An 18,122-nucleotide genomic window follows, 5' to 3' on the forward strand; every position below is an offset into this window, starting at 1 on the left:
CCTTTTGGCAATGTCCGGAGGAATTTTTGGTGGTTACAACTTTTAGGGAGTGCTTCTGGCATCTAGCCAGTGATGCCACTGAGTATTTTACAATGGCTCAGGACAGCCCCACAACAAAGAACCATCTGGCCCAAAATGTTAGTGCTGTTGAGGTTTAGAAAACTTGCTTTAATTTTTTGGTAGAATTCACCACTGAAGCCCTGTGGGCCTAAATGGGTAATGTTGAGTTCTGTTTAGGAGGTGGGGAGTGGAGGCAGAGCCTGGGAGGGCTCATCTCTTATCTTTATGCTGGGGCTTGGGGCTGGTGCTGTGGGAGGCCAGAGCCATCGATTCTAATCTTGATAGTATCTGTAATTCACTGTGCAACCTTGACAAGCTCGTTAACCCTGATGTACAGTTTTTCAGAAGGGAGTTTGCATAATCATCTCACTGGTCTTTCCCAACTCAACATCCTTCCATCATCTGGCTTTAGTCCATCTTTCTGGTCATTCAGTTCACAGTTATTAAGCATTTACTACTTGCCGAGAAACTTTATAAAAAACTGGGCAGAATAAAAGGTGGGGATTAAGGCTGTTCTGAGCTCAGTTTATAGACTTGCACATTCATTAGGAAGAAGTTCTGTTTTCATCTCAGAGCTTAGCTTCCTGCCTGGCATATACTAATGGCTTAGTGGGTGTAAATGAACAAATATCATCTTCTCATACACTAAGAATGAGGATGTTATTGCTAAATATAGCCTATCAGATTTTCATTGCTGCAAAACAATTTGCAAGTCTCATGGATTTTACCCTGATTTATCAAGGTCTGCATTTGGTTGCATATTCTACCTGTGGAACCCTACAAAAATGAATTTAACATTATCACAACTTAAATTATATGACTTTCTTGTCTAAATATATATGACAACAGAAGCTCAACATGCAGAGACGAGGCAGGAATTCTATAAAAACTTTCATTAAACTGTAGAGGTTTTATCCTGAACTATTGAAAGCTATTTAAAAAAATTATAGTTACATAATGACCATAACAGACTCTCTTTGTACTCAAAATGATGCTCATGAAAATTAGATAAATATACTATGATTTTTACTATTATTTTATTTGAACTTTTAAGTCTCAGTTCATTCAGTTATTCCCAGAATTTGACCGACTTGTTCAAGAACACAGGACTCCACAGCATACAGTCTTTCTGGAATCTCAGAAAATATACTTGACCATTGTTCCAAAGAAGCATTTTTGAAGCATTTTGAAAGAACGTCACCCCCACATACACCAAAAGAAAGCACTGAGTGCCTACTCAGGCGGACCTTCTGCTTTCTCTTTTGTTGAAAAACAAAAGCAACCTGGTCATTTAGACACATTATCTAATTATAACATAAAACTCTGCTTCTTGGATTCTCTCAGAAGATAATATTGAGTGATAAGGTCTTCTGTTGTCCCAGCTCTACTTAATCATTCTCTGTCCCCCTCTCTTTTTTTTATTTTAATAGGAAACCTCCATTTTAGAGGAATACAATATCAATTGGACTCAGAAGCTGGGAGCTGGAATTAGTGGTCCAGTTAGGTAAGTGACCTATGTGAGAAATATGGCAAAATTGCTCTAAGAAGGGACATTTGAAATGCATCTTAAAGCAGAAGGTTCAGGATACCAGATTTGAGAAATAACCTTAGAGATATTTATGGTAGGCTTTTTCTCATATGCTTAGAAATATAATTAAATGACCAAGTCACATGGTCTGTAATATGGAATCAGTTAAGATCCCAAGACCATGGAGATACTGTCAGAGTCCCCTTTAGACACTAGAAACCATTATTTCTTTGTTGGCCAGTAGAGAGAAAGATCCTGGTCTGAGCTGAGATTTGAGTGTTGGCAGCTGTAAAGGGTGGGTGAGATGCTCCTCTGCCCCTCCACCCACTAGCTCTGAGAGTAAGTTTGTTTTGATGCATCTGGATATATCTGTGATTTAAAGGTACAGTTTTTAAAGAACAAACTCTGAAGTTTATTTTCACTGTAACACAGATGGTCTTTGATTGATTTTTTTTCTTCAACTCTAGAGTCTGTGTGAAAAAATCTACTCAAGAACGGTTTGCACTGAAAATTCTTCTTGATCGTCCAAAAGCTAGAAATGAGGTATGGTCCTTTATTGCCTTGACGTGCCTAAATTTTTGAAGTGCCTGAGAATTGTTCTTAATACAAGTATGACAGCTTCCTGGAAAGAATACAGAGAATGCATAAAGAACTTTATATTCAGATTACCCCTCCTCCCTCTTCATGATGTTATTGTAAAGCAGTTCCAGAGCCATCAGTACTGAAGGCTGTTACCTTGTTCCCTTTCAGCCACCTCTTGTTCTCTTTTAACTAATGTGATCCTTGTCCCTTGAAGTATTTAGGTTTGTTTCAACTTTTGCCTATTGGAAAAGGTGCTTGAAGGGTGGAGATAAAAATAGTATGAGGGAGGGTCAGGTGATTGTTGTCTAAAAGGTGAGGCCACAGGATGACTTGGAGGCTGTGTGGCTAGCATTTTAAAATACACATTTGTTTTAACTTGTCTGAGTGTGCTGATGACATATTAATAGCATGTGCACTTATTCTTTTGCTTAGGGAGATATAAATAATTTCTTAAATAAAGTTAATTATTTGCCAAATTTTCCATTTGATAATAGATAGGACATTAGAAGGTAAATCTGTTGGTGAGTGTTTTTTCATAGAAAGAGGATTAAAAGGATTATGTTTTATGACATAATTCTTTGTGATGAAGTGTTTATTGTAATTGGCTTACCTCCTTGTATTTCCTGTGCAGTTATTTGTAGTCAGTTTTTGGGGGAAGTTTGGAGAGAAAATATTGGCATGCCTTATGTACAAAATATGTCTTCTGCTCTCTTTAAGGTACGTCTGCACATGATGTGTGCCACACACCCAAATATAGTTCAGATTATTGAAGTGTTTGCTAACAGTGTTCAGTTTCCTCATGAGTCCAGCCCCAGGTAAGGCTACCTGGGGCATCATTACCTCCTTCCTTTCCATATATATGCCAAGGTGTAGTGGAGTCTTCCTCTCTTTTGCATGCCTGCTTACTCTGTCTGTCTTTTTCTCTTTCTTTACTGTGTATTTTGGAAATTTTCAAACATGTAAAAGCAGGCAGAATTGTGTAATAATTCCCCAAGTACCTATCACCTAACTGCAACAGTTACCAACTTATGGTCAGTCTTATTTCATCCATAACCCCATCGACTCTCCTGATCCCCCTGATGATTTTGATCATTCAGTCTTTTAAAAAAGCATTTATTGCGGAATTTAAACTGATTCTAGATTTTTCAAATCAGTGAAAGGGGCCCAAATGTTATTCTAGGCAAAGTCTTTGAGGTTGATACGGCAAAAAACCCTTATTGCTTAGTCTGATTTTCCTTTTATAGGGCAAATCAATACTATTCTTTCACTTGCCAAATGTTTGGCAAGCCCATTGGGTGTATTCTAAGTCTCTTCCAGGGTATTCAAAGTGAAATAATATTTGGTTTCTAGTGGGGAGACTGAGATGTAAACACATTATGGGAACAATGAAGCGGGCAAAGCATGCATAATATATTCTGAGCTTTCACAGGCTCTGGAGGTGAGGTGTCTGACAGAGCAATGTGGAAGGCTAGGGCTTGAAGGGAGAGTGGGAATTTTCTAGATGGAGAAGGAAGATGGTTTTATAAATACAAATGGGAAGTCAGGTATTTATCACAACTGTGCTCTGTTGGTGAAAGCATTTGGATGGAAGCTGGAAGCATTTATATACCAACGAATGTAATAGAAATTCACAGATTCATATATATTTGAATCTGGAGGTATATTTTTTGAGAACATGGGAATTTTTGACCTTAGTTAATCGCTGTGTAACCTGGTTAGCTATCTTGTTGGGCATGCTGTGAATCACATGGAAAACTAGCCCATGTGGAGAGAGAGAGAGAACAGGACAACCCAACTACCAACCAAATGACCTGAAGTTTATGGCCGGAAAAAATGCGATTTTTTTTTTTCAATACACTTTCAGTCTAGCTGCTTATGCCATTTAAAATAATCATCCTTTCTTTAACTTACATCTAGTAATAACAAGTTAAGTATAGAATCTTCAAAGGGATCATTGTATTCAAGACTAATTCATTTATTTCCATTATAGCTTCCTTGAAAATTTCAGGTCAGGGATATTCCTTATACATAGTGTCCACTTGGTAGTGTCAAGGAGGACAAACCCATAGGGGCTCAGCAGGACTTGTATAACTCTTTGTAGATGAGTTATCTTTAGGTCAGCTGCTTGATGTTTCTTTTTTTTTTTTTTTTTTTTTAAACTTAACAAAATCAAATGCTTTCAAACAGGGCTCGACTCTTAATTGTAATGGAGATGATGGAAGGGGGAGAGCTATTTCACAGAATCAGCCAGCACCGGCACTTTACAGAGAAGCAAGCCAGCCAAGTAACAAAGCAGGCAAGTTAACCCCGGGTACCAATCAAACTGCCAACAATGTTGGTTAACAAGTGCAGTTTCATTGGGGGGAATAAAAGAAAGCTTAAAGAAAACTCTATTTGATCTTTCATTGCCTGCTTTGTTATGTAATCAGAAAAGATTTCTTGACAGGAGAAATGTGATACCTCTTATGCTTTGGACAGGGGGGAGGGGGCACACCAGGGGAAGGGATGGGAGTATCAGCTGTGTCCTGAGGCCTATCATGAAATTTAAGAAAACTGTGGAAGGAAGGCAATCTTACTTCTTTGTAGACTGTAGATCTCTTTAGACATGTAGCTTCCAAGAATTATTACTGGACTTTGAGATAAAATGTTACTGATACCACCTGAAAGATTGATTGTATTGTATAAAAATATGTTCTATAACAACTGTATATAAGATACTTGTTTTGTATGAGTCATCTTTCTCCCATTCCTTCAGATTTTAGTAGTATTCTAAGATCGTTGTAATTCTGTGCTTTTCCCAGTTATATTCTCCCTATTTTGACATCATATCTTATTGCTATGGAAATGATTTCTGTCATAAACAGTACCAGGATTCTAACTGGAAATAACCTCTTGAGAAGTAAAAAGCTAAGTCCTCAAGGCTTATCTTCAGGCCAGGCAAGGAAGGCAAAGAAAATCAGCACAGCCCTATTGGTTCTTTTTTTTCTTCTGTATTAGAGAAGTTGTAGGTTTACAGAACAATCATGCATAAAAATACAGGATTCCCATACACCACCCCGCCAGCAACACTTTGCATTGGTGTGGAAAGTTTGTTATAGTTGATGATAGCACATTTTTATAATTGTACTATTAACTAAAGTCCATAGTTTAACCCTATTGGTTCTTCGTAAAAAAGTTCTTCCAAATGTCCCATGAGCCTTAAGCATTTTTGGATGACTCCTTTCTGGTAGGGAAGAATTGATATTTGGAATGCCAAAAAATTTTCATACTGAGAGTTGAAGAACGGGTAGAATCTGTTCTTTCTATTTGATTTTCAAAGTTACACTTTACATTGTTCCAATATGAAGATAAAGGATGAACTCTGATTATCTGTAAAACAAAAATCCTTCAAATCCATACAGACAGGCAATATTTTCAACAAGTGGGATGAGCAAATTGGAACCTCATTTGGAAAAATCCAAACATCTGATTTGTTTTTCTTGAAGATAGAGCTTGAAGCTGTGCTCCCTGGAGAGTGCAGCTCCCTTGTGAACCACATGAGATTGCTTGTTGCCCTGCTCTGAGAAGCCCACTCCTGCTGGAAGGTTGGCCCAGCTTATTGTTTCCTCTGCTGTGCCTGTCAGACCTCAGATGAATGAAAGTGGAAACATCTCATTTTTTCAATTTTGTACAGGGTTAACCAGAAGTTTATCTTGATAAAGAATTCTTTTTTTTTTTTTTTTTTTTTTAACATTAACACCGGTTGCAATTAAACCAGGCTTAATTCGTTTCTGTTTTTAGTATACTAAGTCTTATTTTAATGTCTGCTTAAAAATCAAAAACCAACCACAGTCTTAATTGACCTAATTAAGGATTGTTTTTTTTAATATCCTGAGTTCTCTTGAACCAGAGGTATTGAAGATTTATCTTTTCTAAGAGGTGGTTGCTCCATTGTGTCCTTTTCCAGATAGCTTTGGCTCTACAGCACTGTCACTTGTTAAACATTGCACACAGAGACCTCAAGCCTGAAAATCTGCTCTTCAAGGATAACTCTTTGGTGAGAAGACTTGCTTTTCTTCATTTTAGGGCTGCCACTCTCAACATAGTTCAAGTGTGTTTGTTTATATGTTTGGAGTGCTCCAAATCCATGGTAAAGAGACTTTAGGCCATAGTACAAAGTAACTTAATTATCCATGGGTTCCCTTGCACGAGATGCAGAGAAATTTTACCATATCCGTGGCATGATCATTTTGGATGGTATTGTGATTTACTTGTGAGGCTTATGATTTTGGATATCATTTGGAGCATTTGGGAAGGGGCAGGAATCTACAGGCTGTTATATATGACCTTGAAACTTAACAGTTGCATTTGTTGTTACATGATAAGGTGTGTTCCCCTCCTCCAGTTCCACCCCCTGCCCTGGGCTCCATGTTCTGCCAGAAAAGTTACTCAGGCTATTGTGAAGGTTATGGCTAATGTTAAGAGCAAAGCAGTACCCTGGACTGGTGACGGGTGATGGGCCAGTACTTGTGAGGGGCCAGTAGGCTATGTTCTCAATTTTAGTGCTGTCTTTACAAGTTACAAAGCAAGGTTAACTATGTAAGTGGGTAGAAATTCCTCACTTAAGTACTATTATGTATCTGAATCATTGTCTCCAGACCTGGTGACATGTTACTCATAGGCTCAGGTCTCAGCCAGAAACTTGTGAAAGCTCAGGGTACCATGTCTTGCTCCTGAATTTTCCTGTAATGTTTGCTGAGAACTCCAGAGCAGACTCCCTTGTGTTTGTTTCAGGATGCACCTGTGAAGTTGTGTGACTTTGGATTTGCCAAAATTGACCAAGGTGACTTGATGACACCTCAGTTCACCCCTTATTATGTAGCACCTCAGGTAAGCATGTGCTGTTTCTGCTCTCTAATATATCACCAAGATGCTTATAGATTCGACAGCAAAAGCAGGCATGTATTAAAATGGGAGGCAGGAGAACTCAACTTCAGAAACCTATAGTCTGCCTCATTTTATGTAGGCATTTTATTTTTCTAAAATTAATGTTACTGAAGTATTATCTGCATACAATAAAATAGTCCTACTTTTAAGTGCATAGTTTGATGAGTTCTGACAAATGCCTACACCTGTATGAATACCACCACAATCAAAATGGAACATTTCCACCACTTCAAAAGCTGCTTTCTGCTCCTTTGCATTCATTCCCCTTCCAGCTTCACCCATGGCCCCAGGCCAACCACTGATCTACTTTGTCATTATTGGTTAGTTTTGCCTGTGACAGAATTTCTTAAGAAACGGAATCATGTGCTTTTTGTGTTTTATTTCTTTTGCTCAGCTGTTTTCTTTCTTTTTTTTAATGTAATTTTACTGAGATATATTCACACACCATGTAATCCATTCAAAGTATACAATCAGCGGTTCACAGTATCATCACATAGTTGTGCATTCAGAATCACCATAAACATTTTTAGAACATTTGCATTACTCCAGAGAAAGAAATAAAGAGAAACAAGAAAACCCCACACATCCCATACCCCCCACCCTGCCATCGACCATTGGTATTGCACTCTACCCAATTTTAAAATAGAGGTAAGTTAACCAAGACAGTAGAGAATTGTGAGAGACAGATATACAGATCAGTGGCACAGAACAGTGCTTCCAGAAGTAGATCCATACAAACATGGGCATACGACTTTTTTTTTTTTTTTAATAGTTATACAATGATTATCAAAGATCAGGACTTTTGGATTACAGTTCAGCAACTTCAGATATTTCCTTCTATCTATTCAGCAGTTTTCCTTTTTACGTTTTTTTTAAAATTGTGGTAAACATACACATAACAAAACTTGAAATTTTAAAGTGTATTAAATTCAGTGGCATTAATTATATTCATAATGTAGTGCTACCATTACCATCATTCATTACCAAAACTTTTTCAGTACCCCAAACAGAAACTCTGTACCCATTAGAAATAACTACCTCCACGCCCCACCCCTTGTAACCTGTAATCTACTTTCTGTCTTTATGAATTTGCATATTCTGGTTATTTCATATAAAGTGAAATCATACAATATCTGTCTTTTTGTGTCTGGCTTATTTTACTCAGCCTGATGTCTTCAAGGTTCACCCATGTGGTAGCATATATTAGAACATCATTCCTTTATATAGCTGAATAAGATTCCCTTGTATGGATACCATATTTTGTTTATCCATTTGTCTGCTGATGGACACTTGGGTTGCTTCCACCTTTTGGCTATTGTGAATAAGGCTGCTGTGTACAAATATCAGTTTTGAGTCCCTACTTTTAATAATCTTAGGTACATACCTAGAAGTGGAATTGCTGGGTCACATGGTAATTATATATTTAACTTACTGAGGAACCACCAAACTGTGGGCTTTCAATAGCAGCTGCACCATTTTTATTCCTACCAGCAATGCATGAGAGTCTCAAATTTTCCATATCCTCGCCAACACTTGTTATTTTTTGTTTTTTAAATAATAGCCATCCTAGTGTGGATGAAGTGGTATCTCACTGAGGTTTCTTATTTGCATTTCCCTAATGACTAGTGATGTGTGCTTATTGGCCATTTGTATCTCTTGTTTGGAGAAAAGTCAAGTCTCTTGTCTATTTTTAAATTGGGTTGTTTGCCTTTTTGTTGTTGAGTTGTAGGAGTGCTTTATATATTATGGATATTAAACCCTTATGAGATTTATGATTTTCAACTCTTTTCTCATTCTGTAGGTTGTCTTTTCTCTTTCTTGGTAATGTCCTTTGATCCGCAAAAGTTTTAAATTTTGATAAAGTCTAATTCATTTTTTTCTTTTGTTGCTTATGCATTCGGTATCATGTCTAAGAATTCATTGCCAAATACAAGGTCCTGAAGATTTTCCCTCGTTTTCTTCTGAGAGTTTTATGGTTTTAGTTCTTGAATTTAAGTTGTTGATTGATTTAATTTTTGTATATGGTTTGAGGTAGGTAGCTCAGCATGATTTTAAGATTCATCCATGGTGCTACATGTATCAGTAGTTTGTTCCTTTTTATTGCTAAGCAGTGTTCCATCGTATGGGTATACCACTTTTGTTTATCCATTCATCAACCGATGGACGTTTTGGGTTTTTCCAGTTTTTGGTTATTACGGATAAATCAGCGATGAACATTCATTTACAAGTTTTGGGGGACCTGTTTCCCACCCCACCCCACCCCCCCTTAGGTAAGTTTCTTTTTCCAAAATGACTTTACCATTGTACATTTCTTACCAGTACCTCATGTTTGTCAGTGTTATTTTAGTTATTTTATTAGGTATGTAGTATTATCTCATGATGGATTTAGTCATAGCAATTTCCTGGTGGCTACTATTGCTGAACATTTTTCCAGGTGTGTATTTTCCCATTTTTAAAATTACAGTTGTTGGTTTGTTTGTCTTATAACTGAGGAATAAGAATTCTTCATATATTCTGGATACAAGTTTTTTATCATATATATGTTGTATTAATTTCTTACAGCACTGTAACAAATTGCCACAAACTTAGTGGCTTCAAACAACACACATTTATTATCTTACAGTTCTGGAGGTCAAAAGTCTGAAATGATTGTCACTGAGCTAAAATCAAGCTGTTGATGGGGCTGTGTTCATTCTGGAGGCTCTAGGGGGGAGTCTGTTCCCTTGCCTTTTCCAACTTTTAGAGACTGTGTACATTCTTTGGCTTATGGCCCCTTCCCCTGTCTTCTAAGCCAGCAGCCTGGTGTCTTCCAATCTCTCTGTCTCTGACCGTCCTATGTCCCTTACTAGGGACTGCTTCCTACCACTCCCCCAGAAGTGGCAGTTTTTCTCCTTTACCCTTTTTTTCAGCAGCAGCAGGTCTTCACCTATGTCCTGTTGTTGGGGGGTAGGGGAGATAGAGTTTGCTGCCCCTCTCACAGTGTATTAGGGCTTTCATGCTGTAGGGGGAAGGTCTAGGCAGAGATTCATGCTTTTCCATAGTAGCCGCTGCTCTCCTCCAGGTCTCCATCACCGAGGGAGATGTTCTCCGGTCTCATACCGTGACCTCAGTCTTTCACATGGGCATCTGGTGGAGGTCTGTAAAGAAGAGCTTGTAAATGGGCATGAACTCCCCTTGTTTTTGTGACTTTTGGGGGACTGAACTCTCATGCAAGCCCACAATTTGCCTTTAGCAATTTGTTAAAAATTTAGCTGAATTCTTTGTACTCCCTGGTATAGCATGCCTTTTGGGCTTTGTCACAGGTGAGCCAGTACTTGTTTCCTGTCTCTCCTTGGAAGGGCCTTAAGATTTCCTTAAGATTTCACAATGCATGGCTGCCCCGAGACCTCAGATCTCTAATGTGTTCAAGAAAAGTGATGATTTTGTAATTTATACAGCTTTTCTTTGCTATCAGGGTGGCATGATGCTCACCCTAGACAGAAACAGAAGTCCCAGAAATTTGATTATGACCTAAAACATCTCGTAGCTCGTCAGCCCTTAATAATTTGTCCCTAGTATTTGTGTAGTACTAGTATAGTATTCCCATTAATTATAGTCTCTAGTATGCAACATGTAGATTTTTCTCATATACCCTTCTGTTGCCAACTCTCTGTGCTAGTGTCATACCTTAGCAGTATATCATGAAAGCACCTGTCTATAATTGTGCTGATCTGTGGGAAACATGCCTTTAAACAACCCCTTTCAATCCTATTCACCTTCATTATAGCTCTGATACTTATAATTTCATTAACAAATAATCGTCACCCCTTCTATTACCATACCTTTGAATTCACCATCATTAACATATCTAAACATATTAGATTATCATTCCCCCTTACTAGCTTCTATCACTAGCTCCCCAGTATTCTACATTATAAGACATTGATTTTAAATTTTTCAGAGAGTTCACAGAAGTGGTAACATATACTATCTCTCCTTTTGTGTCTGACTTATTTCACTCAGAATTATATCTTCAAGGTTCAACATGTTGCCATATGTTTCAGGACCTTGTTGCTTTTTACTGCTGCATAGTATTCCATAGTGTGTATATATATCACATTTTGCTTATCTACTAGTCTGTTGAAGGACACTTGGATTGTTTCCATCTCTTGGCAACTGTGAACAATGCTGCTGTGAACATCGGTGTACAAATGTCTGTTCGTGTCACTGCTTTCAAATCTGGGTATATATCGAGAAGTGGAATTGCCAGATCGTACGGTAATTCAATATCTAGTTTTCTGAGAAACTGCCAAACTGTATTCCACAGTGGTTCTACCATTATACATTCCTACTGGCAATGAAGAAGAGTTCCAGTTTCTCCACATCCTCTCCAGCATTTATTGTTTCCTGTTTGTTTAATGGCAGCCATTCTTATTGGTGTGAGATGGTATCTCGTTGTGCTTTTCATTTGCATTTCCCTAATAGCTAGTGAAGATGAACATTTTTTTTCATGTGCTGTTTAGCCATCTGTATTTCCTCCTCAGAAAAATACCTTTTCATATCTTTTGCCCATTTATAATTGGGCTGTTTGTACTACTGTTGTTGAATTGTAGGATTTCTTTATATAGGCAAGATAATCAGTCCCCAAATATTTTCTCCCATTGAGTTGGCTGCCTCTTCACCTTTTTGACAAATTCCTTTGAGGTACAGAAGTTTTTAATTTTGAAGAGTTCATATTTATCTATTTTTTTCTTTCATTGTTTGTGCTTTGGGTGTAAGGTCTAAGAAGTGACCTCCTAGTATAGGTCTTGAAGATGTTTCCCTACATTATCTTCTAGGAGTTCTATGGTACTATCTCTTATATTGAGGTCTTTGAGCTACTTTGAATTAGTTTTTGTATAGGATGTGAGGTAGGGGTCCTCTTTCATTCTTTTGGTTATGGCTATCCAGTTCTCCCAGCCCCATTTGTTGAAGACACTGTTCTGTCCCAGTTCAGTGGATTTGGGGTCCTTATCAAAAATCAGTCGAGACTTCCGCTAAGAGAACTGTCGGCAAAAAGATGGTATGCAAGAAATGTCCAAAGAGACTTGGTGCTGTCATCACTCCAGATACTTGGAAAGATGGTGCAAGGAATACCACAGAAAGTGGTGAAAGAAACTGAATGAAAACAAAGGTTTGATATCAGAAAAAGCAAGATTTGATTGATCTGGAAAGAATAAATTCTCCACTTGCAGAATTTGTAGATATTCTGTTCACCAACCAGGTTCTCATTACTGTCAGGACTGTGCCTATAAAAACAGCATCTGTGCAATGTGTGGAAAAAAGATTTTGGATACCAAAAACTACAAGCAAACAACTGTCTAGCTGTACTGAAATTTCTGGCTTTCAATATTTTATTTTCTGCTTTGAATTTTTAAGGCATAACATAGATGTTTAAGTTTAAAATAGCTTGTTTTAAGAGAAATGATTAAATTTAAACCAGGGAAGTTGATTGGTATTCATTCTTTTACTCTCAAGAAGTTCTGAACAGCAAAAATTTAACTAGTCTTCTGCCTTAAGTTGTTATTTTCCTTACAAGCATTTTATCAAATTGGAATAAGTGCAAATTAATGAAAAAATGTTTCCAGTTCTGTAGGCACTTTTTATTTAATATTATTCATATAATTCTTACTTCCCCTCCCTCCAGTTTATGGATGTTACAAAGGTCAGAAGATTATTGATATTTTGCTCTGAACTTGGCATCTAGGCTAATAATCCTTACCTCATTCCTTTATTGGTTGCATAGTTCTTAGAATCAGCAGTCCCTTAATTAATTGAAGTTTCACAGGGTATTTAAATATTTGAGATCATTATTGCTGAATGGTCCCCTAGCAATTAGCCCATACTCAAATCAAAGACACGTTGAATTTGTGATTTTTAAAATTTGTTCTGAAGCCAGAGTACCAGTTCCTTTCATATAAGAACAAGAACTACAAATAACCCCTCAAGTGTCCAGATGCTTGCACCGTATTTCACAACACATATACACACATTACCTTGAATTCAGACTGTTGTGAAAGACAGAACAGTATTTATCCATGATGACATGTCATGAAAATGAATAACCATTCCTTGGGAAAGCTCTTTGAAGCAGAAACCAAACTTTTTGACAGCCCTCTTCCCCCCAAAAAAGAGAAATAAATAGAAATAACAACAAAAATCAGTCAACCATATATCTGGGGGTCTATTTCTGAACTTTCAATTCCATTAAATTGATCAATATGTATATCTTTATGCCAATACCATACTGTTTTGACCACTCTAGCTTTAAAGTAAGCTTCAGAATCTGGAAGTGTAAGTCCTCCCACTTTATTCTTCTTTTTTAAGGTGTTTTGGCAATTCGAGGCCCCTTTCCCTTCCAAAGATATTTGATAACTAGCTTTTCAAAGTTGGCAAAGTAGGCTGTTGGAATTTTGGATTGGAATTGAGTAGAATCTGTAGATAAGTTTGGGTAGAACTGACATCTTAATGTTTAGTCTTCCTGTCCATGAGCACTGTGTTAGGGTTCTCTAGGGAAACAGATATCTGTAAAGACAGGATTTTATAAAAGTGTCTCACACAACTATGGGGATGCGTGAGTCCAAATTCAGTGGAGCAGGATGCACGAGTCCAAATTCCATAGGGTAGGCAGAGAACTGGCAACTCCAGTGAAGATGTTCAGTGAACTCCTCAGAGACACTGGCTAGCCAAAGAAGTGAAGATTCTCTCTCTTCTCCCATAAAAGTCTTCAAGTGATTGGATTAAATCCAACTGATTGGATTCTCTCGTTATGGAAGACACTCCTTTAGTTGATCATAGACGTAATCAGCCACAGATGCAGTCAGTTGACTGATAATTTAATAAAGCAGACTTCTGGTTTATTAACCAGCCATGAAATGTTCTTGCAGTAATGGTTAGGCCAATGCTTGCTTGACCAGACACCTGGGCACCATCACCTGGCCAAATTGACACATGAACCTAACCATCACAAGCACAGAATATTTTTCCACCTATTTAGATCCTTTTTTATTTCTTGTAATAGAATTTTGTAATTTTTTGTGTAGAGGTCTTTTACATCCTTGGTTAAGTTTATTCTTAGGTACTTGATTTTTTTGTTGTTGTATTGTGAATGGAATTTTTTTTTTTTTTTTTTTTTTTTTTTTACTTCAGTTAGGTCAATACTAGTGCAAAGAAACATTATTGACTTATGTGCATTAGTCTTCTATCCCGCCACTCTGCTGCATTTGTTTATTAACTTAAGTAGCTTTGTGGTCAAATTCTCAGGATTTTTCAAATATAAGATCATATCATCTGCAAATAATGATAGTTTTACTTCTTCCTTTCCAATCTGGATGCCTTTTATGTCTTTGCTTTGGTAAATTGCTCTGACTAGCACTTCTGGCACAATGTTGAATAATAGAGGTGACAGTGGGCATTCTTGTCTCGTTCCCAATCTTAGGGGGAAGGCTTTCAGCCTCTCACCATTGAGTACTATGCTGGCTGTGGATTTTTCATATATGCCTTTTATTATATTGAGGAAGGTTCCCTCAATTCCTGCCTTTTGAAGTGTTTTTTTCAAAAAGGGATCTTTAATTTTGTCAATGCTTTTTCATCGTCTATTGAGATGACCATTTGATTTTTCCCTTTTGATTTGTTAATATGTTGAATTACATTAATTGATTTTCTTACGCTGAACCACCCTGGCATACCAGGAATGAACCCCACTTGGTTGTGGTGTATAATTCTTTGAATGTGCCTTTGGTTTTGATTTGCAAGTATTTTGTTTAGGATTTTTTAGGTTATTGGTATCAAAGTGATATTAGCTTCATAAAATGAATTAGGTAGTGTTCCTTTTTCTTTAGTTTTTTGAAAGCGTTTGAGCAGGAATGGTGTCAATTTCTTTTGGAAAATTTGGCAGAATTCTCCTGTGAAGCCATTTGGCCCTGAGCTTTTATTTCTAGGTAGATTTTTGATGACGGATTGGATCTCTTTGCTTGTGATTGGTTTGTTGAGGTCTTCTGTTTCTTCTTGGGTCAGTCTAGGTCATTCGTGTGTTTCCAGGGAATTGTCCATTTCCTCTAAATCGTCTAGCTTGTTGATATACAGTTGTTCATGGTATCCTCTTACGATGTTTTACGTTTCTTCAGGATCTGTAGTAATTATCCCCTTCTCATTTCTGATTGTGTTTATTTTGGTCTTCTCTCTTTTTGACTTTGGTCAGTCTAGCTAAGGGTTTGTCAATCTGGTTGATCTTTTCAAAGAACTAACTTTTGGTTTTATGTATTCTTTCTATTTTTTTCCAGCTTTTTATTTCTGCTTTAATCTTTGCTACTTCTTTTCATCTACTTGCTTTAGGGTCAGTTTGCTGATCATTCTCTAGCCTCTTCAGTTGTTCAGTTAGGTCTTTTGTTTTAGCTCTTTCTTGCTTTTTGATATATGCTTTTACAGCTATACTTTTCCCTCTCAGCACCACCATCACTGCATTCCATAGGTTTTGATATGTTGTGTTCTCCTTTTCATTCGTCTCTATATATTTAGCAATTTCTCTTGCAATTTCTTCTTTGACCCCCTGGTTGTTTAGGAGTGTATTGTTTAACCGCCATGTATTTGTGAAAAATCTGGTTCTTTGGTGGAGGTTGATTTCTAGTTGCATTCCATTATGGTCAGAAGATGTGCTTTGAATAATTTCAGTCTTTTTAAATTTATTGAGACTTGTTTTATGCCCCAGCATATGATCAATCCTGGAGAACGTTCCATGGGCACTAGAGAAGAATGTGTATCCTGGTACTTTGGGATGTAATGATCTATATATATCTGTTACGTCTAATTCATTTATCATATTGTTTAGGTTTTCAATTTCCCTATTGGTCCTCTGTTTAGTTGTTCTGTCTATAGAGGAGAGTGGTATATTGAAGTCTCCCACTATTATTGTAGACATGTCTATTGCTCCCTTCAGTTTAGCCATTGTTTTTTTCATGTACTTTGGAGCTCCCTGATTGGGTGCATAAACATTTATGATTGTTATTTCTTCTTGGTGAATTATCCCTTTTATTAATATATAGTGTCCTTCTTTGTCTCTTATGACATCTTTGCATTTAAAGTCTATTTTGTCCACTATTAGTATAGCTACCCAGCTTTCTTTTGGTAGCAACTTGTGTAGAATATCTTTTTCCATCCTTTCACTTTCAGTCTCTGTGTGTCTAACATGAGTCTCTGTAAACAGCATATCAATGGGTCATACTTTTTAATCCATTCTTCCAGTCTGTATCTTTTAATTGGAGAGCTTAATCCATTCACATTCAAAGCTATCTCTGTGAAGGAAGTTCCTGAACCAGCCATCTTATCCTTTGGTTTTTAATTGTTAGATCTGTTTTTTTCCCCCTCTCTTTTTTCCTTTAAGTTAGCCTTACTAATACAGTTCAGTTCTGTGCTCTTCTCCAAACCTCTCTCTCCTTTCTTTTTTTCTCAGCTGGTAGAGCTCCCTTTAATATTTCTTGCAGGGCAGGTCTCTTGTTAACAAATTCTCTCAGCATTTGTTCGTCTGTGAAAATTTTAAACTCTCTGTCAATTTTTTTTTTTCATTTTTATTGAGATTGTTCAGATACCATACAATTATCCAAAGATCCAAAGTGTACAATCACTTGCCCCTAGGTACCCTCATACAGCTGTGCATCCATCACACTTAATTTTTGTTCAATTTTTAGAAACTTTTCATTACTCCAGACAAGAAATAAAGTGAAAGATGAAAAAAGAAAAAAAGAAAAGGAAACTCTAATCCTCCCCTATCCCTAACCAACCCCCCTCAATTGTTGACTCTTAGTATTGATATAGTACATTTGTTACTGTTTATGAAAAAATGTTGAAATGCTACTAACTGTAGTATATAGTTTGTAATAGGTATATAGTTCTTCCCTACATGCCCCTCTATTATTAACTTCTAATTGTATTGTCATACATTTGTTCCGGTTCATGGAAGTGATTTCTAGTATTTGTGCAGTTGATCATGGACATTGCCCACCATAGGATTCAGTTTTATACATTCCCATCTTTTGACCTCCAACTTTCCTTCTGGTGACATATATGACTCTGAGCTTCCCCTTTCCACCTCATTCACACACCATTTGGCACTGTTAGTTATTCTCACATCTTGCTACCAACACCCCTGTTCATTTCCAAACATTTAAGTTCGTCCTAATTGAACATTCTGCTCATACTAAGCAACCACTCCCCATTCTTAAGCCTCGTCCTATATCTTGGTACCTTATATTTCATGCCTATGAGTTTACATATTATAATTAGTTCCTATCAGTGAGACCCTGCAATAATTGTCCTAATGTGTCTGGCTTATTTCACTCAGTATATTGCCCTCGAGGTTTTGTCATCAACCCATTTTTTTTTTTAATATGGTTTTGTTCACTCACCATACATTCCATCCCAAGTAAATAATCGATGGTTCTCTGCATGGTCATACATTTATGTGTTCACCACCTTCACCACTATCTATATAAGAGCATCTACATTTCTTCCACAAGGCAGGAGGGAGAGTCAAAGAAGGTAGAGAGGCAAAAGAAAGAGGAAAAAAAAATGACAGCTAGGAAGCAGCAAAAGGAAAAATAACCTTAAATCAAAGTAGAATAAAGAATCAGACAATACCACCAATGTCAAGTGTCTAACATGCCTCCCCTATCCCCCCTTCTTATCTGCATTCACCTTGGTATATCACCTTTGTTACATTAAAGGAAGCATAATACAATGATTCTATTAGTTACAGTCTCTAGTTTATGCTGACTGCATCCCTCCCCCAATGCCTCCCCATTTTTAACACCTTGCGAGGTTGACATTTGCTTGTTCTCCCTCATACAAGACCTTATTTGTACATTTTATCACAATTGTTGAATACTCTAGATTTCACCAAGTTACACAGTCCCAGTCTTTATCTTTCCTTCTTTCTTCTGGTATCTCACATGCTCCCCACCTTCCTCTCTCAACCGTATTCATAGTTACCTTTGTTCAGTGTACTTCCATTGTT

The 18,122-nt window shown here is 37.2% G+C and overlaps 1 protein-coding gene and 1 pseudogene across 6 annotated transcripts in view; both read left to right on the top strand.

Moving 5' to 3' along the window:
* MAPKAPK5 (MAPK activated protein kinase 5) overlaps positions 1-18,122 on the top strand; it is a 48,166-nt gene that overhangs the window by 9,478 nt on the left and 20,566 nt on the right. For 2 of the 6 annotated variants that reach the window (XM_037817053.1, XM_037817054.1), the window contains exons 2-7: positions 1,491-1,564; positions 2,056-2,131; positions 2,888-2,985; positions 4,358-4,466; positions 6,117-6,206; positions 6,944-7,039. In XM_037817053.1, coding sequence (XP_037672981.1) covers positions 1,491-1,564; positions 2,056-2,131; positions 2,888-2,985; positions 4,358-4,466; positions 6,117-6,206; positions 6,944-7,039 — 543 coding nt within the window. Of the gene's footprint in view, positions 1-1,490; positions 1,565-2,055; positions 2,132-2,887; positions 2,986-4,357; positions 4,467-6,116; positions 6,207-6,943; positions 7,040-18,122 lie in introns of those variants that run through there. The other 4 variants (XM_037817055.1, XM_037817057.1, XM_037817059.1 and 1 more) reach the window with 3 other exon arrangements.
* On the top strand, positions 12,135-12,439 carry LOC119519429 (annotated as a pseudogene).

The sequence above is a fragment of the Choloepus didactylus genome, chromosome 23, assembly GCF_015220235.1.
Source record: "Choloepus didactylus isolate mChoDid1 chromosome 23, mChoDid1.pri, whole genome shotgun sequence".
Lineage (NCBI taxonomy): Eukaryota > Metazoa > Chordata > Mammalia > Pilosa > Megalonychidae > Choloepus > Choloepus didactylus.